Genomic DNA, 24486 nt, shown 5'->3' with positions numbered 1-24486 from the left:
CAGCAATGAAGAGTAGCCCCTGCTCGCCGCAACTAAAGACTATGCACAGCAACAAAGACCCAAAGCAGCCAAAAATTTTAAAAAGTAAATAAATTAAAAAAAAAAAAAAAAAGAAAAAAAGAAACCAGCAAACCAAACCCAGCTACATATGTTATATAATCTGACTGACTGGTATCTATCCCAGGAATATGAGGTTGGTTCAACAAAGAAAATCAAGCAATGCAATACATCATATTAATAGAATAAAGGGGGAAAACCCACATAAGAACCTGAGTAGACACAGAAAAAGCACCTGACAAAATCCAACACCCTTTCATGATAAAAATACTCAACAAGATATAGGGAACTCAATCTTATAAAGGGCATATAAGAGAAACTTACAGGCTAACATCATACTCAATAATGAAAGACTGTAAGCTTTCTTCCCCCTTAAGATCAGGAATAAAACAAGGATGTCTGCTTTTGCCACTTTTATTTTGACTCTGTACTGGAGGTTCTAGTCAGGGAAATGAGGCAGGAAAAAGAAGTAAAAGGCGTTCGAACTGGAAAGGAAGAAGTAAAACTATCTCCATTTGTAGTGACATGACCTTCTATACGGAAAATTCTAAGGAAGCAGCAAAAAAAACCCCAAAAATACCCCCCCAAAACTGTTAGAAGTAAGAAACAAGTTCAATGAGGCTACTGGATACAAGATCAATATACAAAAAAATCAATACTATTTATACACACTAGCAATAAAAAGTCCAAAAACAATAATAAAAACTGAATCAAAAAGAAAAAATTACATAGGAATAAATTTAACAAAAGAAGTGGGCAACTTGTACACTGAAAACTACAAAACATCACTGAATACCTACATATATGGGAAAAAATCCTGTGTTCACTGATTGGAAGACTTAATATTGTTTGTTAAGATAGCAATACTCCAGGGAACTCCCTGGCAGTCCAGTGGTTAGGACATGGGCTTTCACTGCTCTGGGCCCAGGTTCGATCCCTGGTCAGGGAACTAAGAACCTGCAAGCTGCGTGGTGCAGCCAAAAAGAAAAAAAAGATAGCAATATTCCAAAAATTGATCTACATATTGAATACAATTCCTATCAAAATCCCAACTGTCTTTTTTTTGGTAGAAACTGACAAGCTGATCCTAGTATTCATATGGAAATGCAAAAGATCCAGAATAGCCAAAATAATATTGAAAAAAAGAACAAAGATGGAGGACTCATACCTCTTGATTTCAAAACTTACTACACAAAGCTACAGAATTCAAGAATAGACATATAATCAGTGGAATAGAATTGAGACTCTAGATACAAATCCACAGATTGTGGACAACTAATTTTCAACAAGAGTGCTAAGACAATCCAACGAGAGAAAGAGAAGTCTTTTCAACAAATCATGCTGGGAGAACTGGAATATCTACATACAAAAGAATGAAGTTGGACCCCTTTACCTTGCACCATATACAAAAAATTAACTCAAAATGGATCAAACACCTAAATGAAAGAACCAAAACTATAAAACTTTAGAAGAAAACATAAGAGGAAATCCTCATCATTTCGTATTAGGCAAGGTTTTCTTAGATATGATAACATAAAAGCATAAGTAAAAACAACAAAAAGAACTGGACTTCATCAGAACTAAAAACTTCTGTGTTTCAAAGGCCATGACCATGAAAGTAAAAAGACAGCCCACAGAATGGAAGTAACTATTTATAAAGCATATATCTAGTAAAGGTCTAGGATCCAGAATATATAAAGAACTTTTACAACTCAACAATGAAAAGACAACCCAATTTAAAAATAAGCAAAGAAGAGACATTTTTTCTAAGAAGATATACAAACCGTCACTAAGCACATAAAAAGACGCTCAACACCATTAGTCATTAGGGAAATGCAAATCAAAATCATAATGAAATACCCCTTCATATCCACTTAGGATAACTAATCAAAACGATGTACAATAACAAGTGTTGGCAGGGACATGGAGAACCTGAAACCCTCATTCATTGCTGGTGGGAATGTAAAATGGTGCAACCGATTTGGAAAACAATATGGCAGTTCCTCAAAAGGCTCAATGTGGAGTTATCATATGACCCACCAGTTCCACTCCTAGGTATATACTCAGGAAAAGTGAAAACATATGCCCACCCCCAAATTTGTACATAAATGTTCATAGGAGCTTTCTTCATAACAGCCCTAAAGTGGAAACCACCCAAATATTCATCAACCCGATGAATGGTTAAACAAAATGTGATGTATCCATACAATGGAATGTTACTTAGTTAAAAAAAGGATGAGGTACTACATGCCACAAGACAGATGAACCTTGAAAATATTATGCCACATGAAAGAAGGCAGACACAAAAAGACACATATGATATGATTCCATTTATACGTCCATGTAGCACATCCACAGAAAGAGAAAGTAAATTAGTAGTTGGCAGGAGGAGGATGGAAGAGAAGTGACTACTAATGGGTGATATGATTCCATTTATATGTCCATATAGCACATCCACAGAAACAGAAAGTAAATTAGTAGTTGCCAGGGGCCAGGGAGAGGAGGGAAAAGAAGTGACTACTAATGGGTATGGAGTTTCTTTTTGAGGTGATGAAAATGTTTTGAAAGTAGATAGTGGTGATGGCTGCACAACTGTGAAATACTAAAACCGTACACTTTAAAGGGGTGAATTTTATGGATGTGAATTATATCTCAAAAATATAACCCACTAGAATATTTGATCCTAAAATTTTGTGATATGGAACCACAAAAGACCCTGAATAGCCAAAGCAATCTTAAGAAGAACAAAGCTGGAGGCATCACACCCCCTGACTTCAAACTGTATAACAAAGCTATGGTAATCAAAACAATATAGTACTGGCAAAAAAACAGACACACTGAACAATGGAATAGAATAGAGAGCCCAGAAATAAATCCACAGATATGTATATGGTCAATTAATTTATGACAAAGGCACCAAGAATATACAATGGGGAAAGGATAATCTCTTCAATAAATGGTGTTGGGAAAACTGAACAGCCACATGCAAAAGAGTGAAACTGGACCACTCTCTCATACCATTCACAAAAATTAACTCAAAATGGATTAAAGACTTGAATGTAAGACCTGAAACCATAAAACTCTTAGAAGAAAACAGTAAGCTTGTAGATATCAGTAAATGGTAAGAAAAGTGGTAAGCTCCTTGACATGGTCTTGCAAATAATTTTTTGGATCTGACTCCAAAAGCAAAGGCAACAAATGCAAAAAGAAAAGAATGCTGGACTCTATTTCTTTAATCCTTTAAACTCAAATCAGTGCTCCAAATTAATTCTTCATTAATTGAACCAACCTATGCCTGTAAAACATTAATCTCATATCCAACTGCTAAAGTCTCAATAAACATTCATCTTCTTGCAAAAAAGATATCCCTTTATAATATGGGCACATGTATATACTACACAGAGATAGATTTGCACTCTAGTCCCTGCTCCACTGCTCACTAGCTTTGTGTCTTTTATCTGGTCATTAACTTCCACCTTAAAAAAAGACAATAGTATTTGTTCTGTCCTCACAAAGCTGTTGTGAAGATCAAATGAGGTAGCGTGAAGGTATTTTACAAAATATAAAGTGCTAAACAAATAGGATTTATTATTATTATATATCTCATATAGCTCTGTTCTACTTTAGGGCAATAGTAGAGAATGATAGTTTACTCAACAGAAAATCCAGCCCAGAATTCTGTAGTAAAAATATATGGTATGAATGTTACAGTCTAATTTACTATGAGACCAGAATGACCACCACCTTCATAGATAATGAGACCTTCCTTAGTTTGTTATACAGTTTGTGTATTTAGTGAGCACCTATTATGTGTATGGCATTGTGATGAACACAAAGATATAAGCACAGTACAGAGGCTCAACTTCTTCTCTGAGTTTACTAAAGAAGGAATTCTCCTTAGCTGTTTAATAAATGTTTAAAATATTCTGACCAACCTAAATGTCCATCAACAGATGAATGGATAAAGAAGATGTGGCACATATATATAATGGAATATTACTCAGCCATAAAAAGAAACGAAATTGAGTTATTTGTAGTGAGGTGGATGGACCTAGAGTCTGTCACACAGAGTGAAGCAAGTCAGAAAGAGAAAAACAAATACCATATGATAACACATATATATGGAATCTAAAAAAAACCGATACTGATGAACCTAGTTGCAGGGCAGGAATAAAGAGGTAGACATAGAGAATGGACTTGAGGACATGGTGTGGGAGGGCGAAGCTGGGGCGAAGTGAGAGTAGCATGGACATATATACACTACCGAATGTAAAATAGTTGGCTAGTGGGAAGCAGCAGCACAGCACAGGGAGATCAGCTCGGTGCTTTGCGATGACCTAGAGGGGTGGGATAGGGAGGGTGGGAGGGAGGCTCAAGAGGGAGGGGATATGGGGATATATGTATACATATGGCTGATTCACTTTGTTGTACAGCAGAAACCAACACAGTATTGTGAAGCAATTATACTCCAATAAAGATCTATTAAAAAAAAAAGAGGAAAAAAAATACTCTGGAAAGAAATTAACTTCATAAGCTGACCTTAAATTTATATATAGAAAGCTGAAAATGAATGATATGCCCTCAACTTGCAAGTTATTTATCATTTTATAACTGTTATCTTCACTTGGATCAGAAGTGAAGTTATTTTGAGAACTGAGCATCCATTCTGTACTTTCTTGTCTTTACATATGAGATACAAATCCTGTTTTTAAGCACAGATGTCTTAATATTCATCGTAGCATGTATCGCCACAGCTAGGGTGTGAATTAAGTATTAGACACCTTGCCCCAAAGATTACTGCCATATAATTCTTTACATGAAAAAATAGCATAATAACAACTATACATGGAGAGGATTCTGGGAGGATGGAAGCTTAATGCTTCCCCCTCTCCCTTCTACTCCCAAATCTATCTCATGCCCAACACAGTGGCTGGCTCTCCTGAGTTAAAGCACCTATTGGGGTGAGTTGGCAGGGAGGACCTACATGGAGGAGCTACAAACCCTCTGCAATATTCTCCCCTCTGGGTGGACATGAGCCTAAGGACCAACGAGCCTATGTATCCCCAAAGGCTAAGGAAAAGGCTGGGAAAAAAGGCTGAATCCTGCTAGTAACGTTTATTATTCAATACTGTCTTGGCAATGCAATACTAGCAATGTGATAAAGCAAACGAGAAATGGCTGATAAAAATGACAGCAAGAGGCTTCCCTGGTGGCGCAGTGGTTGAGAATCTGCCTGCCAACGCAGGGGACACGGGTTCGAGCCCTGGTCTGGGAAGATCCCACATGCCGCGGAGCAGCTGGGCCCGTGAGCCACAATTACTGAGCCTGCGCGTCTGGAGCCTGTGCTCCGCAACAAGAGAGGCCGCAAAAGTGAGAGGCCCGCGCACTGCGATGAAGAGTGGTCCCCACTTGCCACAATTAGAGAAAGCCCTCGCACAGAAACGAAGACCCAACACAGCCATAAATAAATAAATAAATATTAAAAAAAAAAAAAAAAAATGACAGCAAGAGGTGTTGTTTTTTTGGTTGATGCCATAAATAAATATCTAGACATGGAAATGAAATAAAGAAAAACAAAATCTAAAAAACACCTAGAAATAAATTAAAAAGAAAGGCACAGGGCCTATTTGAGAACATAAAAACAAAATCTGAATAAGAAAGATGTACCTGGGCTTCTCTGGTAGTGCAGTGGTTAAGAATCCGCCTGCCAACGCAGGGGTCATGGGTTCGAGCCCTGGTCCGGGAAGATCCCACATGCCACAGAGCAACTAAGCCCGTGCACCACGACTACTGAGCCTGCGCTCTAGAGCCCACGAACCACAACTACTGAAGCCCACGCGCCTAGAGCCCGTGCTCCGAAACAAGAGAAGCCACCACAATGAGAAGCCCGCGCACTGCAAAGAAGACCCAATGCAGCCAAAACCAAAAACAAACAAACAAAAAAGATGTACCATGTTCTTATGTAGGAAGATTTAATGATATAAAAAGGTGAATTCTACCAAAATTAAAACAGAAATGTATTTCCACTTATTAAGCATGAAAAGACTGAAAAAAAGGTAAGGGGTGAATTGCCCCAGCAGATATCAGAAGACTAAAATCAAATAAAAATAATACTGTTATAAGAAAATACAAATAAACCAATGGAATGGTTTGTAAACATTTTTTACAGAAAGATACCATAAAAAATCAAGACAAATTTTATAGTTGTGATTATTTTTTACAAAGTGTTTGACAGAAAAATGGTTAGTATCTATAAAAATAATTTCTGTAAAATCAGATAAATAACCCAAAAGAAAAATAAGCAAAATATTTATTTTGCCCCCAACTCTGTGCTCAAGACCAGCAGGCTGTCCTCATGCTTACAATGTCCCCTCTGCCTTCAAAGGTCCTCTCATCACTCTTTGCCTACCTTAATTCTATCCACTTGTCAGACCTCAAAAGACATGACACTTTCATCAAAGAAGCCTTCTCTGCCCTACTAAGCTAGATCAAATTCCCCTTAGAGGAATTAGGCTTTATTGCACTATATACCTCTCCTTCACAGCACCAATCAAAGTTGTGATTTAAAATTTGTTTGTATACTTATTTGATTAATTTCTTTCCACCTCTAGATTATAAACTTTTAAAGGATGATGTACCATATTAATAACCACTTGTATCCCCTGTGCACAGTATAAGGCATAGCATGCAAATATTGGTGAACAAATGAACTTGAATGAATGAATGAGACAACCTTTTCTTACATGTAGCATATTGGCAGGATAACACTTATGAATCCACTGCTTCTTGAAAAACAGAAATTATGTGCCTAATTTTCACTATACAACCTAAATACCAATGCCTAAGGACTTCACAGTCACTTTACAAGTCTTTTTAACAGATATCCTCATTAATCACATCTGTTTACATGTGCTCGTCTCAATAACATTTTAGTTATATTTTTGAAGCACTTCCTGCCATTAACCTCATCTCTAGAATACTGGCTAATATGAAGCACCTGGATTTCAGGAACACAGACCTGAAACACACACGCTAAAGTAAACTGTTATGTAAATGACAGAAATGACACATTTTGGTCTGTAATGGATCTCTAAACTACTTTTGGACCTATTTTACTTTTACCACTAAAATTCCGTCATTGGATTATAGTCATTTTGAGCCCGTGGTAATCAAACTACAGATGAGAAAGAACTAAAGTTTTCCAACAATCTGTATAAAAGTCAACCTTTAAAGAATATCACCAGTTAGAGATTTTCTAGGTTTGGTCAAAGTGGACTTCACTTTATGTGATACTTATGTCTTGAAAATTCTGTAAACTTAATTTTTATAAATAAAATTATATTTTCTTTGTAAGTCTCACCTACGTCTGGATACTAGTTGTTCCGCATTTCATATGTGTGCCCCTGAGCAAGTGATTTAAAATTCCTCAGCTTCAGTTTCCTGACGTGTAAAATCAGATAATGATCCCTACATCCTAAGATGGTTTTGAGGCTTCCAAAGATAAAATGGGCCTCACTCAAGCATGCTCACTGTCCTATCCTTTATACCCCCTGCTATAGAGGAATTCTATTAGAATGCTGCAAAGAAAAAAAGTTTAGCAAAATTATGCCCTTTATTTGTCTTATTAATAAACCTGGATTTTCAGGTTTTATCTAAATTTACTTACTAATTTAAGGTCTCAAACAGTACAGAGATCTACATCTAGTATATTAAAGAAATGAAAAGTACAGATTAATCAAAATGCCACATAAGTAAAAGCTACACTTAATCAATATACTATACCAACCACACAAACTAATCAGCTGTAAAGCAGTCAACAGTAGAAATATGGTATTACCTTTAGATCATATAATTAAGGAAAACAGAAAGCAGATCCCATCTTCCTTTGGTCAAGGCATGAATGAAGATTCAAAAATACAAAATAGGGAAATGGAAAAAGCCAGAGAATGGACAATGGGCAAAAACTAAGACTCCTAAATTTTTATACTCACTTATGCATCGCACGTCTAAAATTTTAATCAAGTTCAAGTAAGAACCAAACCAGATAAGGGTAAGCCAACAGCAAATTCAATAAAGAGAACCAATAAAACCGTGAGGCTCGGGGGTCTTCTCTGGTGGCACAGCAGTTAAGAATCCGCCTTTCAATGCAGGGGACATGGGTTCGATCCCTGGTCCGGGAAGATCCCACATGCTGCAGAGCAACTAAGCCCGTGCGCCACAACTACTGAGCCTGCACTCTAGAACTCGCAAGCCACAACTACTGAAGCCTGCATGCCTAGAGCCCGTGCTCTGCAACAAGAGAAGCCACTGCAATGAGAAGCCCGCGCACCGCAATGAAGAGTAGCCCCCGCTCGCCACAACTGGAGAAAGCCTATGCGCAGCAATGAAGACCCAACACAGCCAAAAATAAATAAATAAATAAAAACCAAAAAACCCTGAGGCTCTGTCTCTCCCTGTTTGAGGAAAAGCTGCCACTGTCTTGACAGACGAAAGATCAGGCAGCAAGCTCTGCCCTAACAGTCACCACCTGGCAGCCAGGTTTTGTCAAGCAAATTTTGAGAATTCTCTAGCTTCCCACTTTCTATCTAATTATAGACCTTTATGAAAACCATTCTCTCTCACACATACACATTCTCTTTCCCTCTCTCTCTCACATTCTCCCTCTAAATCCTTTTCTGTTATGATATGACAGTAACAGGTATGCATACATCTGACAATTTTCCCCAGAAAAGAATGGTAAATACTGCCATAAAGGAAAGAACTGTGCTTACTGTAAAAATAATAAATCTGCTCTGAAATCAGCAGTATAAAGTGTTTGAAAAAGAATATCATTGGTATAATTAGATAAACCTGTAATATGGCTTCTTTAAAGAACAATTCCCACCAGATGTATAAATTCACTCAGTCATGCCCTTTTCATTTTGTGGATGAGCAAACGAAGGCCCAGCAAGACAGTAAGCGCCTGTGGACACACAACTAGTCAGTGTCACACCTCGCACAGGGCCTTAGAGGCCTCCCTTCTAGTGCAGTGCTCTTAGTAGGAAACCTAACTGTTTTTCAAGGGAAACTGCTTTGGCCTCTATGTCTCAAATATCTGACAACTTGGTGAGCTCAGAGAGGTTTACATGAAGTCACAAATTGTCAGATTAGGTGAATAAGGCAAAACTGTGATCTTGATCTATCATGCACTGTTTTTGGATGCAACCCTTCCAACAGCTCTTTTCCACTTGCTCCTACTATTCTCCCACCATTTGAATTAATTTTAAAAGTGTTTTTTCTTCAACTATTACAACAGCACTATCCTTGTTAAAGCCAGCTGGTTCTTTCAGTTTTGGATTATTTGAACTATGAAGTCTTTTTTCAGCTTCAGAATTATGTGATCTTTGGTGCTTTTAATATTCCAAGATTCAACGAAGTAAGTTACTTGTGAAGCACCTACAGTGTACATAACACTGTGCTAAATCCTACTACACAGATTTAAAAAGGAAAAAACAAAAAAACCCAAACAAACAAAAAAAACTAGCCTTGCCTTCAGAGATATCACTAGCATGTTGAGTGTATTAGTGTATCCACAGTGCTAGTTAGATCAAGAATTACCTAACTTGGGCAAATCACTGAACCTGTCCAGGCCTAGATAAAGAGATTTGCAAACCGTGCTTCAGAATTTCCATAAGTATGTGATGCTATAACCACTGGTCCCCAGGAGGACAGAGTCAAGCCACCTGAGTCAATCTCACTTATCCCCATCTACCCACCCCTTCCAAGTTCAACCCCAAAGTGGGCTGCTGCATTTAAAAAAAAAAAAAAAAAAATGAAATCTACTCAGAAAACTTCAGGACCACTCTAAAATTCTGTAATAACCTGTTACTGTTTTTAATCAGTATTTTAATCACCAATATCTATGTCAGTGATGGTGAAGACGTAGCCTCTCCCTATGAGATTTATAGACCACATAAAGGATCCTACCCACTATAAGTACTATACTTAGTCCATAAAATCTGACTCGATTTTGGCTTTTCTCAGTGGAATAACTAAAGCATATCACTACTGAATCTAGTTCTGTAAAATCACTCCTGAAGTTCTCTTAGGGAATACCTAGGTGGTCAGTACCAATTCATGTAACGTGAGACATTTCTTCTCTCTATACAACTAGGCTTCCTGCCACCTTTCTCACATTATTTTATGCAGATATAGGCACTGTCCTATTTGCCCACTGTTTAACGTAACAGTTGCCGAAACTGTTCTACCCCTCTGCTGCCTGTACAGAGGAGACTGAGACTCTCGCACGTGAGCAGCAACAATGTTTCCCTTCCTTTTCCTTAACAGGTCTCTGCAAACCTCTCTTCTCTTGGGCTAAACTTTACTGGTTAATCCCAATCCTCAATTGCCTTGCTCCATCAATTACTTTCCCTCTTATTTGATAAACACATTCTTCCATAAAATAACCTAAAATTTTATTCTGCCTTAGCCTTCCCATTACTTCGCCAAGTCTTTATTATACTGTGGATGATCCATGGCTTATGACACATTGTCTTTAGCTATCACTGAGTGACACTTTAGGTAGCAGCTTTACTGAAACTATTATTATATTTTTACTGTAGGTAAGGTATAAAGGATATATTGCCCTGTCCCTTCAAAATGAGGCCATGTGAGAATTTCTTTCCTAGGTGGTGCCCAAGAAAAGTTAGCTTTCCTGATGACCTAGTAAGTTTTCATCATATATAAAATGAAAAACAAAATTATATCTCATCACATTTCTTTCCCCTTTGCTCTGGCTAAAAGGAAGCTTGGGGTCAAATTTATAGGTCAATTTTAATAAATTTGAGGATCTCACTTATTCATAGCGTAGGTCATTTCATGCTGGGTTTCCATTTTATATCTTTGGTGGCTCTAATTTTAAATTTCAAACTTTTTCTATTTTGTGACTATACAAAATATATTCTTGTAAATTGCCTCAGATTCTTCATGATACAAGATAAAGTATAAATAAATAAATTATGGCATTTCCAAACCCAGTGGGTAATATTTGTGCTTAACAAAGACTTGTGGAATTAAAATTTTACTTTCCTGAAAAAAGGAAGCAGAGGAGTGTGGCTAATTAGATCATCTGGTCTTATTCCATCAGGCATTTTTCTCATTTTATTTCTATTGTACATATTATGAATCCATGATCTAAACATAGTCTATTTGCCATTATGTTAATGAAATAAATGAGAAGCAACCTTATTTAAGTCATAAAAACTTTTCATTCTTTGAGTATATTGGGATTTTTGTTTTTTACTTTTCAGTTGGACAGTTTGTTTTCCTCTTGGAACACACATTAATCTGATGGCGCTACAAAAGATTAAAAAATAACTGTAGAAGTAATTATGAGTAAAGACTGTGAGATAGTAAAAATGGCTACAGAGGGAAGTTATGACACAATCTCTTTGAGTTTGAATGGAGGGCCTGCTAGATGAGAGTCTATGTTTGTGATACTGTGTTTCTAATTCCTATTCTTAACTGCTTTTTCCATGATAGTAGGCAACTAGCTTTCTGGATACCATTCATTCAATGAAAATTTACTCAGTATTGCTATATAGGAAACACATGGTAGTTTTAAAGTACTCTACAGAAACATGGAGCTTCTTAACCCCATGAAAGTGTACAGTAATGAGACGCTACTATTTATTTTGTTGTACAACACTGAAGATCCATCATCTAAAACAAATACAGTCGATTCTCATCTGTGGTACTTATGTTCTATAAAGTTACTGCAAACACTGAATTAACAAATACTGAACCATTGCTCTTAGGGGGACTACAAGGGTTACTGCAAGTCTCTGGTCACATGTCTTCAACTCATCAATACATAACCTTGTTTTATGTATGTTTCTGTATAAAGATAGCACTTCAGCACGATGCTTGGGAGTCATTTTTAACATCAAAATTACCAACAAAAAGCACAAAAATGTGAAGAACGTGGCACTAAATAGACTGGGAAAAGTCACTTGTTTACAGTATGAGAGCAAAAACAAGAAGGCACAGCATCACTGAAAATGTGCACGTGGGCAAATCAAATTTTTCATCACTCTGCACATGTCCAGGGTAGTACTGTTGAGTACTGACTTTGAGGTTGCAAATAAATTTTAGCAAGCAGGCTAATCTGCAAATACAAAATCTGCAAATAAAGAGCACCAACTAAATGAGTCACATATTTCACAGTGCAGTCTCTGATTTGACTGCCACCAAAAGGAAGAGATCTGGAAAACCCTAATAAATGTTATTCAGTTACTATGCAAACTGAAAAGACTTTGGACTAGAGTGCTTCAAGAAGTAAGATGTCCGAGGCTTTCATAAGTTGGTATTGTTAAAAATGTTACTTCCTACCTGGTATATTCTAAAAGGGATGTAACGAAATCCATTTTCCTCTGCAGGATATTCCATGAGTTTCCGATTGATGGCCCAAAACTGGTCAAATCTGTCTGTAATGATAAATTATTCATTAAAAATGAACAACATTATAATTTAATACCTCATATGAAGAGATGAAAGTTGTTAAGCATCCATCCTCATAGAAGTTTCTGAAAGGGCATTATTTCTATATTATTTTTCTTAAACTTATCTTTCCATAACTAAACATAAAGCAAGATATAAAATTAATTTTTTTCTACATTATTGTTGCTTCCTTTTCCTAGATATTTCCATAGACATTTTTTCTCATAAGAGAAACCCTAAACAGATTATGACTACTGGTGTTACCACAGCAAAAAACATCAGGTATAGATGAATGTCTCGATTCCCTTGGTCCTATTCCTACTGTCTAAACTATAAAGGCACAGCTTCAAGTGACCTAAAGTTTAACCACAAATTGTTTAAAGAAACAAAGTAAAAATACCAAACAGAGTACACATTAAACAGAAAAAAGATAAAATTATAGGACAGGCTTTGAAAGAAATGTGAAACTGACACTTAAGAAATAACTGTCAGAAATAACTGTCAGTTGCAGTTTAATCTTAGATTAAACAACTCCTTTTTAAAAATGTAACGCTTGCTTTAAACAAAAAAAACCCCACTTTACTGATATATAATTCACATACCATAAAATTCACCCTTTTGAAGTGTTAACTGAGTGGTTGATAGCATATTCAGAGTTGCCAATATCTAATTTCAGAACATTTTCATCATCCCCCAAAGAAACCTGTACCCATTAATAATTATGCCCTCACCCCCCATCCCCTGGAAATCACTAATCTCTATTCTATTCCAGAGATTTCATATAAATGGAATCATAAAATATGTGGTCTTTTGCATCTGTTTTTTTTTCTTACTATGTTTTCAAGGTTCATTCATGTTGTAGCATGTATCAGAACTTCATTTTTACTACCAAATAATATGTCATTGCATGGAGATACCACATTTTGTTTACCCATTCATCAGTTTGTAGACATTTGGGTTGTTCCCACTTTTTGGCTATTATGATTAATGCTACCATGAACATTCACATACAAGTTTCTGTATGGATGCGTATTTTCAATTTTCTTGGGCATATTACCTAAGAATGGAACTGCTGAGTTACACAGTAACTGTTTATCTGCCATATGGTAACTATGTTTTGAGGAACTGCCAAACTGCTTTTGAAAGAGGCTGCACCATTTTACATCCCCATCAACAATGTATGAGGGTTCTGATCTGTCCACATCCTTGCCAACACATTATTGCCCATCTTCTTTATTATAGTCATTCTAGTGGGTGTGAAGTGGTATCCCCTTATGGTTTGATTTCCATTTCCCTAAAGACTAATTCTGCTGAGTATCTTTTCATTTGTTTCCTAGCCATTAATATATTTTCTTTTGGAGAAATGTCTATCAAATCCTTTGTCCTCTTTTTAACTGGGTTGTTTATCTTTTTGTTGTTGAGTATTGTAAGAGTTCTTTATATATTCTGGATACAAGCCCCTTAATCTGATAAATAATACACAACTATTTTTTTTCCCATTCTGTGTGTTGTTTTTTAACGCCTTTAACTCACCCAGATTTCTACCTTAAAATATTTTTTATACACAGAAATTTATCTCAGAATCAAATCTCTGTAAAGTACATGAATACTCCAGAATCTCAGGTCAGCCTGGTATATTCTCTACTACTAGACTCATCTCAACCCAATTTACTGGCAATCTATTCATACTGCTTAAGCCATCATAATTATATATAAAAAACAAAGTTTAGTTGTTTCTTCCTAGATGACTGTGACAGGCTCTAGGCCTTCTCTAATCTCATTTTCAACTCCAATCTGGGGAAAGACACATACTACAATAGAACTGGTAGGATAGGGAATTTAGAACCCAGTCAGTCCAGGGCAATTTCACAGACGACAACTAAGGTCCAGCTTTTTATGAGTTTAGTTAAGAACCAAGACAAGACTCTTGGTCTTCTGATTCAAAGCCCACAACCGTTTCAACAGTTGCAACCACAAGACTGCATCTTAACGCTAAGAGTAGCTCCTTTAACCACAATTCTTTCATGTATGAATCAATTATTCAGTCAATGTTTTTTTAAAAGTATCTTTCTACTTTCAAGTATCAAGCAAGAATGTGATAGCTACATAAAGTGATTCTTCATGCACTGCTAAAATTTTACTCACTGCCTCATCATTAAATCTCTAACACCTACCACAGTGCATGCACAACATATGCTCCTGAATCAATGAATAACAGAATACTACATATATAACTTTTCATTAAAATTTTTAGATCCTAATCCTAGGTCTGCAACTTAATAGCTAGACTAGAAACAAATCAACTGAAAATTCTGCCCTAATTCACTTACAGATGAAATAAAAGGAGTTAAATAGTTCTAATACCTCTTCTAAAAATAAAATTTTGTAATTATTTAAGATACCTTCTTTATCAAAATATAACTTATTAAAAGCCACAAGCAAACCTCTATTAAATGAAAAATTTATATTGTTTCTGACAGAGGGAAAAAAAATGGGCTAAAGCAGTGGTCCTTAACCAGGGAAGATTTTGCTCCCCTGTGGGTCTGGGGACATTTTTGGATGTCACCAATATGTGTGTGTTACTAGCATCTAGTGGGTAAAAGACAGGGATGCTGCTAAACATACCACAATGCACAGGACAGCTCTCCACAACCAAGAATTATCTGACTCAAAATGTCAATAGGGCTAAAGGAAGGAAAGCAAACAAACAAAAAGTACAGAAAGGTAATTAGTAAAAAGCTTTCATGTACCTATATTGCAAAAAAGTAAACTGGAAAAAGAAACATTACTGTGCACATTACCAATTTACTGACTCTCAGCTCCAAAATTCACCCTTCAATATACACAGGCATAATGGACACAATTTCTTTAAGCATCTCTAGCGTGACAATCACATTAAGCTTTCTCAGTAGAGAGTACTGAAAGGACACTGCAGGAGAAAGGGGCTCCTGCCTACACACACACACACACCGAAGGCCCCTTGCCCGAATTAGCACCCTGCTTTCCTCTGCAGGCCCATATGGGTGGCTGGCCTACAGTTTCCCACAGAGACGCCAGTCCCTCTGCATGCCTGTGCCACTTGTTGCTGGTGGCCCGCACTCCAGATTTTCCTGACTTCCCAGCCACTGCAGACCTGCTCCAATCTGGGCAAAATAGTGAATTTCTCTACTAACCCAATGGGCTGGAATATACGTTCTCCAATGAGTTCTAAACCCAGCCCTGGGAAGGGGCTCCTTTTAAGTGTGACCTTCCTCTTTAGCCCTAGGGTACCAGATATGATTTTCTTATATCTTCAGTTACTCTTTTACCAGAGTTTAACCATTCAGTATATAATACTTAACCTATTTAACCCTCTGTGTGGTTTCTACCTCCTGAGTGGACCTAGTCTGATACAACTAAGTTTTAAAGGAATAAAGACATAATAAAAATCTGTATTAATTAAGATTAGCTTTATCTTCTTATAAAAATGTTATGTTCTTATATAAAATAGGCATTTCCTCAACAATACCAAAAACATTCCAACCAAGAATAATCTAACTTTTGTAAGTCAAAGTTATTAACAAGAAAGATACAAATAAAAGAAATTAAAAGAAAATCAGTGCTGAGTTTCAGTTTATAACCAAATGTCTTTCACACTGGGTTTTGTAACATCAGGAACTCTTCTATCCCTTAGTCAATAATTAAATAAAATTGGAGTAAGGATGTATTGCTAACTTCTTACATGGTAATGAATCAAGTACATATTAACCTGTTACCAAACAATACTTTGAATATTGGAACTACGTTATTAGTTATTATAATTAAGTTGTAAATTTAGTTATTTGTGTCATTGGCCACGAAAACAGTACCTACAAGTAAAAGAAGTGCAATGGTCTTTAGCTACTCATTTTTTAAACTGTAAAGTTAGGTAAATGTACATCTATTTCAACAGCTTTCACATTAATTTAGTTCTAATTCTAAAACAAAACAAACTACTAAGTAGAAGAAAATTAAAACTAGCAGTCACTTAGCTTATACAAAGAATGGGAGAAAAGAAGGTAACTTAACGTACTTCTTGCCAGAGCTATTAAGAATATGACTGATAAGTTGGTTTCTGTTTTCTATAGCTGTGCTATAGAAAGTCAATCTATTTTTTTTTTTAAAGATATTAAAAACAGAATTCCTCAAAATCCTGGTGGCCACCAATTTTTTTTTCTCACTCTCTGCTGAATTAAGCTTTTATATTGGTCTTGGAAATTTTTTTAAAATCCAGAAAAAACATTTTTTTAAACAAAAGATCTTCCTAAGAAGCATGAAAAATAAATTGATTACACTTGTATTCTTTGTTCCTCACATGGAAAAAGCTGCAGAAAAAAGTGGCAGTCTTAAAGGATGTTTCTGCTCTTCCACTTAAGCTTTATTAAGAACTCAGGGCAAAATAATTTTTAATATTCAAATGCCACAAACAATGTATTCGTCTACAGGACCCCACAGGAAACGTGGAGGACATCTAAGGGACTGCGACCCAGCCTCAATTCAGTAATGTGGTATCGCTGGCTGGGATATAACCATAGGAAAGGGGTGAAATGGTTTCCACATGCACACCATCCACTTCCTGCTCTTTAAGTCTGTGATGTCAAAAAGAACAGATTTACAGCTCCCTAAATAAGTGTCAGATCATGATGGCCCATAAAACACAGGCTCTAAGCTTTTCTTTAAAGAGAAAAGCAAATGGTTGAAAATCACTACTGAAGGGAACACACTCCTCACAAAAGTCCGCATTTATCAACAGTATTATTCAAACCAGTACTACAGGCGGCCATGCGATATACATGGTGTTTTGACCAGAGGCTTTCAAAATTTCTAACAGAAAACATGTCCAAGTATAGACCTATTTGAATTAATTTCTTAACATGTAATATAGTAAACATCTTTGTGAAGCAAAATAGGAGGGGGAAAAAAACCAGTAATTACTGGTAGGGTACCAAACACAGGTGTGTTAAGTATGTGACCTGTATCTTCAAACTCATTTGTCCTCTGAGTCATATGTTAACAGGACAGTTAGGGCTGACCCAGGGAAGGGAGCGTTCTCTGTACGGCAGCACGTCCACTGGTGCTTGGATGCTTCTTAACAGAACTACACCCACACATTTCCATGAGAAGTTCTGTTTGAGGTTTCCAGTTACGGTGACATATCTTCAAAGAAGTCTTGAAAGTGCTTCAAGGACCCCTGAAAATTTGTCATGAAGACAGAAGTAGGCAGGACCAGCAGGCTGGCCTCTGGATTAAGGCTGAGAGGAGAACCAAACCAGGAGAAGGTCAATCCTTAATCCTGTTCGTAAACACTCATCTTGGCAATAGGATTGTACCCTGGGGAATTTGTTGTTGGCGTGAATCAAAAGAGCAATAAAACCTGGATCTGAGGAAATCTCTGACCTGGAGCATCACTGCCTCAGAATAAACTGAGAGAAGACATTGACAGCAGTCTCCCCTTATCCATGCGGGATACGTTCCAAGACCTCCAGTGGATGCCTGAAACAGCGGATAGTACCGAATCCTATACATACTGTGTCTTTTCCTATACCTACATACCTGTAATAAAGTTTAATTTATAAATTAGGCACAGTAAGAGACGATCCCGACTGCCAGCATCACTAACATTTTGGGGCCATTATTAAGTAAAATAAGGGTTACTTGAACACAAGCATAGCAATACCACAACAGTTGATGTGATAACTGAGACGGCTACTACGTGACTAACAGGAGGGTAGCACATACAGTGTGGATATACTGGAATCATCCCCTATACTTCACATGCTGAGGTGAGACGGAGCAAGATTTCATCATACTACTCAGAACAGTGCACGATTTAAAACTTGTGAATTATTGATTTCTGGAATTTTTCATTTAATATCTTCAGACCACGTATGCCCACAGGAAACTGAAACTGTGGAAAACGAAACCATGAATAAGGAGGAACTACCATACTCCTCTGCCCTAAAAAAGAAGTGTTGTCTATTAAAATAAAGTCAATTACTGGGATTCACTCTTGGAATACATTGAAGATGCTGTAACACAGTCTAGAAAACTGGCATCAAGGAGAGGAATCAATATATATTTTTACAGTGCAATTCTCTCTGTATTCACTGCTGCAACTTTCATCTAAACCACTATCATCTCTCATCTGAACCATTGTGACAGCCTCCTAATTGGTCTCTGCCCTTCCACTTGTATCCATAATACACAGCATCCAGAATGCTCTTTTAAAACATAAATTGAATCATACCATGAATGAATAAATTTCCAAACATTTTTCTAATGGGCCATAAGGAATAATGCTTTATAATGTACTTTAACAATATGATTATTTGAAGTTAAGTACTAGAATCATTATTAAAAGAAAAAATCCATTGCATCTCCTTACTGGCTACAAATGGGGCAGACTGCTCCTCACTCAAACTCCGCATGCAAGCAACCATGACGTTGGTAATGAAATACCTCCTTCCCAGGAAGCTGGTTCCTTTCAGCCCCCTCCCACTCCCTTGGAATGCAATGGTTCCTGCATCCCTCTGAGATCTCGCTGCCTACCAATCTGCTTACGAAAGCTCCAAATCACACTATTTTTCTTTTCTGTCCCTAGAAAACACCAAGCTTATCCCCATATCACAGTTAGAGGCTTGGAATCCCCCATTTTTCTAATCTTCACGTAGCTGCTTTTTTGTCATCATCCAAGTCTCAAAAGAGGTGTCACCTCCTCAGGGGAGAATTTCCTCATAATTCTAGCTAAAGTATTATCCTGTTCTCTTCTAAACACTTACTGTTCTTTGAAATTACCCTATTTACGTGTTTAATTAGTTACTGTCTCTCTCCCCCAATTAAAATGCATTCCAAGAGTCAATCCCAGTAGTTGACTTTATTTTAATGGACAGAATTCAATTACTGTATTTCAACCAATTAAGAAACATTTACTTCAAATTTATTTTCAAATTGGGCCAGTAACAACATAAAAGGGATTCAAAATTCAAAAAAAATCATAATGTAAAAAAACCCCAACTTATTCTATGTGCTCATGTTAAAAATAAAAAAAGGAAGAATGACCTTCAATTATATTCAAGTCTTCACTGACTCTAAAAGACAATTTTTAAAGTAGCTTGTTTGCCAAAAAGAGATTTAAAGAGCTATAGCCAGTGGCAGGCCAGCGCTAATTAACTAAATGTATTCCTGTGTAAATCACCTATAGATTTTTAACCAGATTACCTGACTTGTTACCTTTCAAAACTACTGTAAATTGAGAAAATATTTTTCCTCTCAGGTTAAGTTAGTTTATCACTTTCCTAAATTCAGAGGGCCAGAAACAAATTTAACATGTAATCAAGCCCATTTTTACTTCACTCAGAGCACTCCAAAGTCATAAGACAAAAACAAAAATCTATTTTAACTTTTGAAAGACCAATGGAGAAAAAGATACTCCATTATATTCACTACTATCTTTGCAATGTTTATTATGCAGGATACTCTATCTTTATTCTAATACAAATTCCTCATGCTTCTGATGAGAAACTGTAAATGAGAAAATTTTATTAATAATTATTCCTAGACAAATAACAAAAGCTTAAAAAGGTGGGTGGGGCACCAGCGGTCACTGGAGATGCAATATATAATGCAACATTTCTGAGCTTTAGCTGCCTACCTGGACCACCTGAGAAACTTTAAAAAAAATACTAATGTCAAGGACCCACTCCAGACCAGTTATTTCAGATTCCCTGGAACTGTATTTTTTGGAAACGCCCAGATGATTCTAATATGTAGCCAGAGTTAACAGCCTCCAGATGTACTGGAAAATACACTGACTTTAGAATCAGAGATCTAGGATCAAATCCTGGTCCCATCTCTTACTAGCCCTGTAAGCTCTTTTCCTCATTTTTAAAGTTGATAATGTTTATCAAATTCTTAGGAAGAATCATTAAGAAGGCATATCCAGGACTGGGACATCACAGGAATTTAGTAAATGTAATATGATTACAGGTAAATTCTGTTCTATTTCAAATCCATCTCATCTGTCCAAGGTGGCTACATGAAAAATGCCTCTTTAAAAGAAGTCCCCCATTTGCAAATAGTTCATATTATGAATCTCCTGTTTAATTCTAGGCAAGGAAGAGAAAAGAAAAAGTAAAACAACTGATAGAAGTAACAGTGTACTCAATTAAGTTTTTACTTTGTAGGATCTGCATAGAGTTAAATCTATTAAAGTGTTTATTTACTCCTATTATGTACCTAATTGAGTACTGGGAGCTGTAGAGAATTAAAAACCAAAATATAAAACAAGTACACGGACTCTCCTTTACTTAATATGTAGTTGGGGAAGCCAAATTGACATACATAAAGTTATCACAATTTCTAATGGGTCCGATTGGTCCTTTATTGTGCATTAGTAGTGCTTGATGGTTCAAGTCCTCCCCGCCCACTTCTCTTCTAATGCAGGTGACCAAGTGACAGATGCTTAAGTAAAAAGCATGTTAAAAGTTAGCCTGGGGACTTCCCTGGTAGCGCAGTGGTTAAGAATCTGCCTGCCAATGCAGGGGACACGGGTTCGATCCCTGGTCCGGGAAGATCCCACATGCCATGGAGCAACTAAGTCCATGCGCCACAACTACTGAGCCTGCCCTCTAGAGCTCGCAAGCCACAACTACTGAAGCCCACGTGCCTAGAGCCCGTGCTCCGCAACAAGAGAAGCCACCGCAATGAGAAGCCCGTGCACTGCAACGAAGAGTAGCCCCCGCTCGCCACAACCAGAGAAAGCCCGCGCACAGCAACAAAGACCCAACACAGCCAAAAATAAATTTTTTTTAAAAAGTTAGGCTGGTAAAGAAGTGGTATTAAAATAACTCAAGTGATGCTACAGTGAAAAGTCATGGGTTCTGATTACAGTAGAACCTCAGAGATCATTTTTATTAATAACATACCCGAACAGAATTTAACTGTTTTTTTAAAACCCTAAATGAATTTTATGTTGTTTGATTTTCAAAGCAACTTATTGAGGGAAGCTGCGGTTCAAAGCAGGTAAATGATTTGCTTGAGGTCACCAGGCCAGTAGATTCTCAGGGATGCTACCATATCACAGAAAACTTTCAGTTACGTTTCTATAAATTAAAACACTGCTTGGAGTTTTAACACTCCAAGTTGAGTCAATTCAATGACGTATGATTAACAGGAATCTGAGAAACTATTAATGAACAGAATGTTCATATTATCAAAAATTCCATAGTCCTATACTTCAAAATTCATGGTAGTGTCAGGTATAATAGTTTACCAAATCTTGTTTCCTTTGGCAGTTACAGATCACAAACTGAACAGTTAGCAGTAGCTGTTGCAGAAATAAATACTTAATAAACATTTAAGTAAATAAAAATTTACTTCAACATGTACATTAAGGCATTATTTTTCAATGAGAACAAGGAAAAATGCAACTGATAATTGAAAACATCATTCAATTAGGAACTACCTCTTAAAAGCAGACATGGGCAATGATGAGTAAAACTGGAAAATTCAACCATAGTTTAACTTTTAGCTACTAGGATTATTCAGGTGGCAATTACTACAAAATTTATTTATTATAACAACTCATTCATTATCAAAACAAAGTTGACTTGTAAAATTATACACATACCCCCAAAAATAGGGCCCACCCAACATTTTATAAACTATATTACTTCCTATAGCGAGTTTATTTTAGAATAAATACTATTATTTTAAATGTATTCAGTAGGTTTTAGTAATAAATGATATATATAATGTATCCTAAAAGTTAATCAGGATTTCTAAGAATTCCAGTAGAAATAAGAATACAGTTATTGAAATTATTCTACCAGTACTTCTCAACTTATTCATTTACACTCAAATATCTGAATCTCACAGAATATTATTCTGAGTGTAATAACACCTTAAAATAAATGATGATAAAAATATTGGGGGGAAACTGTTCTTTGAATTTTATATTATTTATTTTTTGTACAGCAGGTTGTTATTAGTTATCTATTTTATACACATTAGTGTATACATGTCAATCCCAATCTCCCAATTCATCCCATCACAACCACCACCCTCCCCCGCCACTTCTGGGGGGAAACTTCTGTATGTAAAGCCTTTCTCCTTCACTCAATGAGCCTATGCAGTTGCTCTCTTCTCTTCCTCCTTCCCAGATATTAGATGTCCACTAATTGCCTTTTTTCCTCTGCTCCTCCTTCCCTATATTCTGAGTGGACAAATAGCAATACATTTTTTTTTCTCGCAAAAATGTTTTTATAGGGTTTTAAAAACCCACATAAAAATAATTTCACCTTAAAATAAGGGAAAAGTTAAGTGCAGGTGAATATACTTGTAGGAAAAAAAATCTGAGTTTATTAACAAAAACAAGAAGCTAGTTTAAGAAAAAGAGGCATATATCTTGAAGTGTACTTCTGAGTGCGGTTTATGGTAATGTGAAATAAAGCGAAATCTGAATCTGGTTAAATCTTTTATGCAAATAAACTCCAATTAAAAATACCATTTGGGATATTTTATTGATATTCCTCTACAGAGAAAGATAGAAATAAGCTAGATGTAGAAAAGCCCAGGAACCAGAGATAGTCCGGATCCTAAAGGGACCCTGTGGGAAGAAATGCTTCTTAAGTAGAAAGCCACTTTGAAGATAATAATCAGGACTTGACTGAACACCCTGTATCTCAGATACACAAATTTGTTTATTTTGCACTCATTTTTTATGGGTTGCTTCTTTTCTAGTTTTCCAGCATTTGGGTTAAAATCTTGCAACTCTCTGAATGCTAATTAAAACACTGGATAGTTTAATATTTAAATGTAATTTTCACATAAAAGGATTTCTGAATCTTTTACAGTTTCTAAAGCAATAAAAGAGACATGCAATAAATAATAACAAATTAGCACTGCTATAGAACAGCACTTACTTCTTTGGTTCAGAAAAAACATCATTAATATGGAGAACCGTGACATCCAGAACTCGTTATCACAGCCACTAGTCAGGACTGGTCTGCACAGGCAGAGATGGAGTAAATAGAATGTCACAGGGATAGGACTGGGAGAGTGGAGGGGGAGGAAATTCTAGAATTCTCAATAAAGTAATTTCTAGGTCTTTGTTAAAAAGTACATGAAATAGGTACCTGGGAATAGGTAACACACTGGCCCTCATTAATTAGACTGTTGAGCTAAAATGTTTATCTGGTCATCCAGACCCTAGAAAGATAATGAAAGAATTGGTCAGAGAGTAGGTAAAAGTTTAAATGAGAGGCAAGAGAGGGAAAGAAGTGTTATCAACATATTCAGAACTAGATCAAGTGCCACATAGAAAGCTGGGGAGGGAGAGGAAAGGCAGCAAAAGAAGGAAAAGGAAAAATATGGAAGACGCATGTTACTTCAAAAAATGTAAACAGGGACTTCCCTGGTGGTGCAGTGGTTAAGAATCCACCTGCCTATGCAGGGACATGGGTTCGATCCCTGGTCCGAGAAGATCCCACATGCCGCGGAGCAACTAAGCTCGTGTGCCACAACTACTGAGTCCGTGCTCTAGAGCCCACGAGCCACAACTACTGAGCCCACGTGCTGCAACTACTGAAACCCGAGCGCCTAGAGCCCATGCTCCTCTACAAGAGAAGCCACCACAATGAGAAGCCCGCACACCGCAACCAAGAGCAGCCCCCGCTCGCCACAACTAGAGAAAGCCCGCACGCAGCAACGAAGACCCAACGCAGCCAAAAATAAATAAATAAATGAATTTTTAAAAAATGTAAACAGTCTTACTGAAATGACAGCATACTATTGATTCATTTGTCATTTAATAGTCACCTCAACAAAAATAAAATAATCCTCATCATCCAGAAACAATTATAGCTAAGTTTACAATAAGAAGTTCACATGGTTATGTTTACATACAAGAAGAGTTAACTGATTAAAATAACTTTA

The 24486-nt window shown here is 36.6% G+C and overlaps 1 protein-coding gene across 4 annotated transcripts in view; it reads right to left on the bottom strand.

The window, feature by feature from the left end:
* The window catches only part of ATG5 (autophagy related 5), a 118737-nt gene that overhangs the window by 38995 nt on the left and 55256 nt on the right, over positions 1–24486 (bottom strand). For 3 of the 4 annotated variants that reach the window (XM_036872124.1, XM_036872123.1, XM_036872125.1), the window contains one exon: positions 12427–12521. In XM_036872124.1, coding sequence (XP_036728019.1) covers positions 12427–12521 — 95 coding nt within the window. The remainder of the gene's footprint in view (positions 1–12426; positions 12522–24486) is intronic. The other variant, XM_036872126.1, reaches the window with a different exon arrangement.

This window comes from Balaenoptera musculus, chromosome 12, assembly GCF_009873245.2.
Source record: "Balaenoptera musculus isolate JJ_BM4_2016_0621 chromosome 12, mBalMus1.pri.v3, whole genome shotgun sequence".
Lineage (NCBI taxonomy): Eukaryota > Metazoa > Chordata > Mammalia > Artiodactyla > Balaenopteridae > Balaenoptera > Balaenoptera musculus.
Note: the sequence above shows the minus strand (reverse complement) of the source record. Positions and strands in the feature narration are given on the sequence as shown.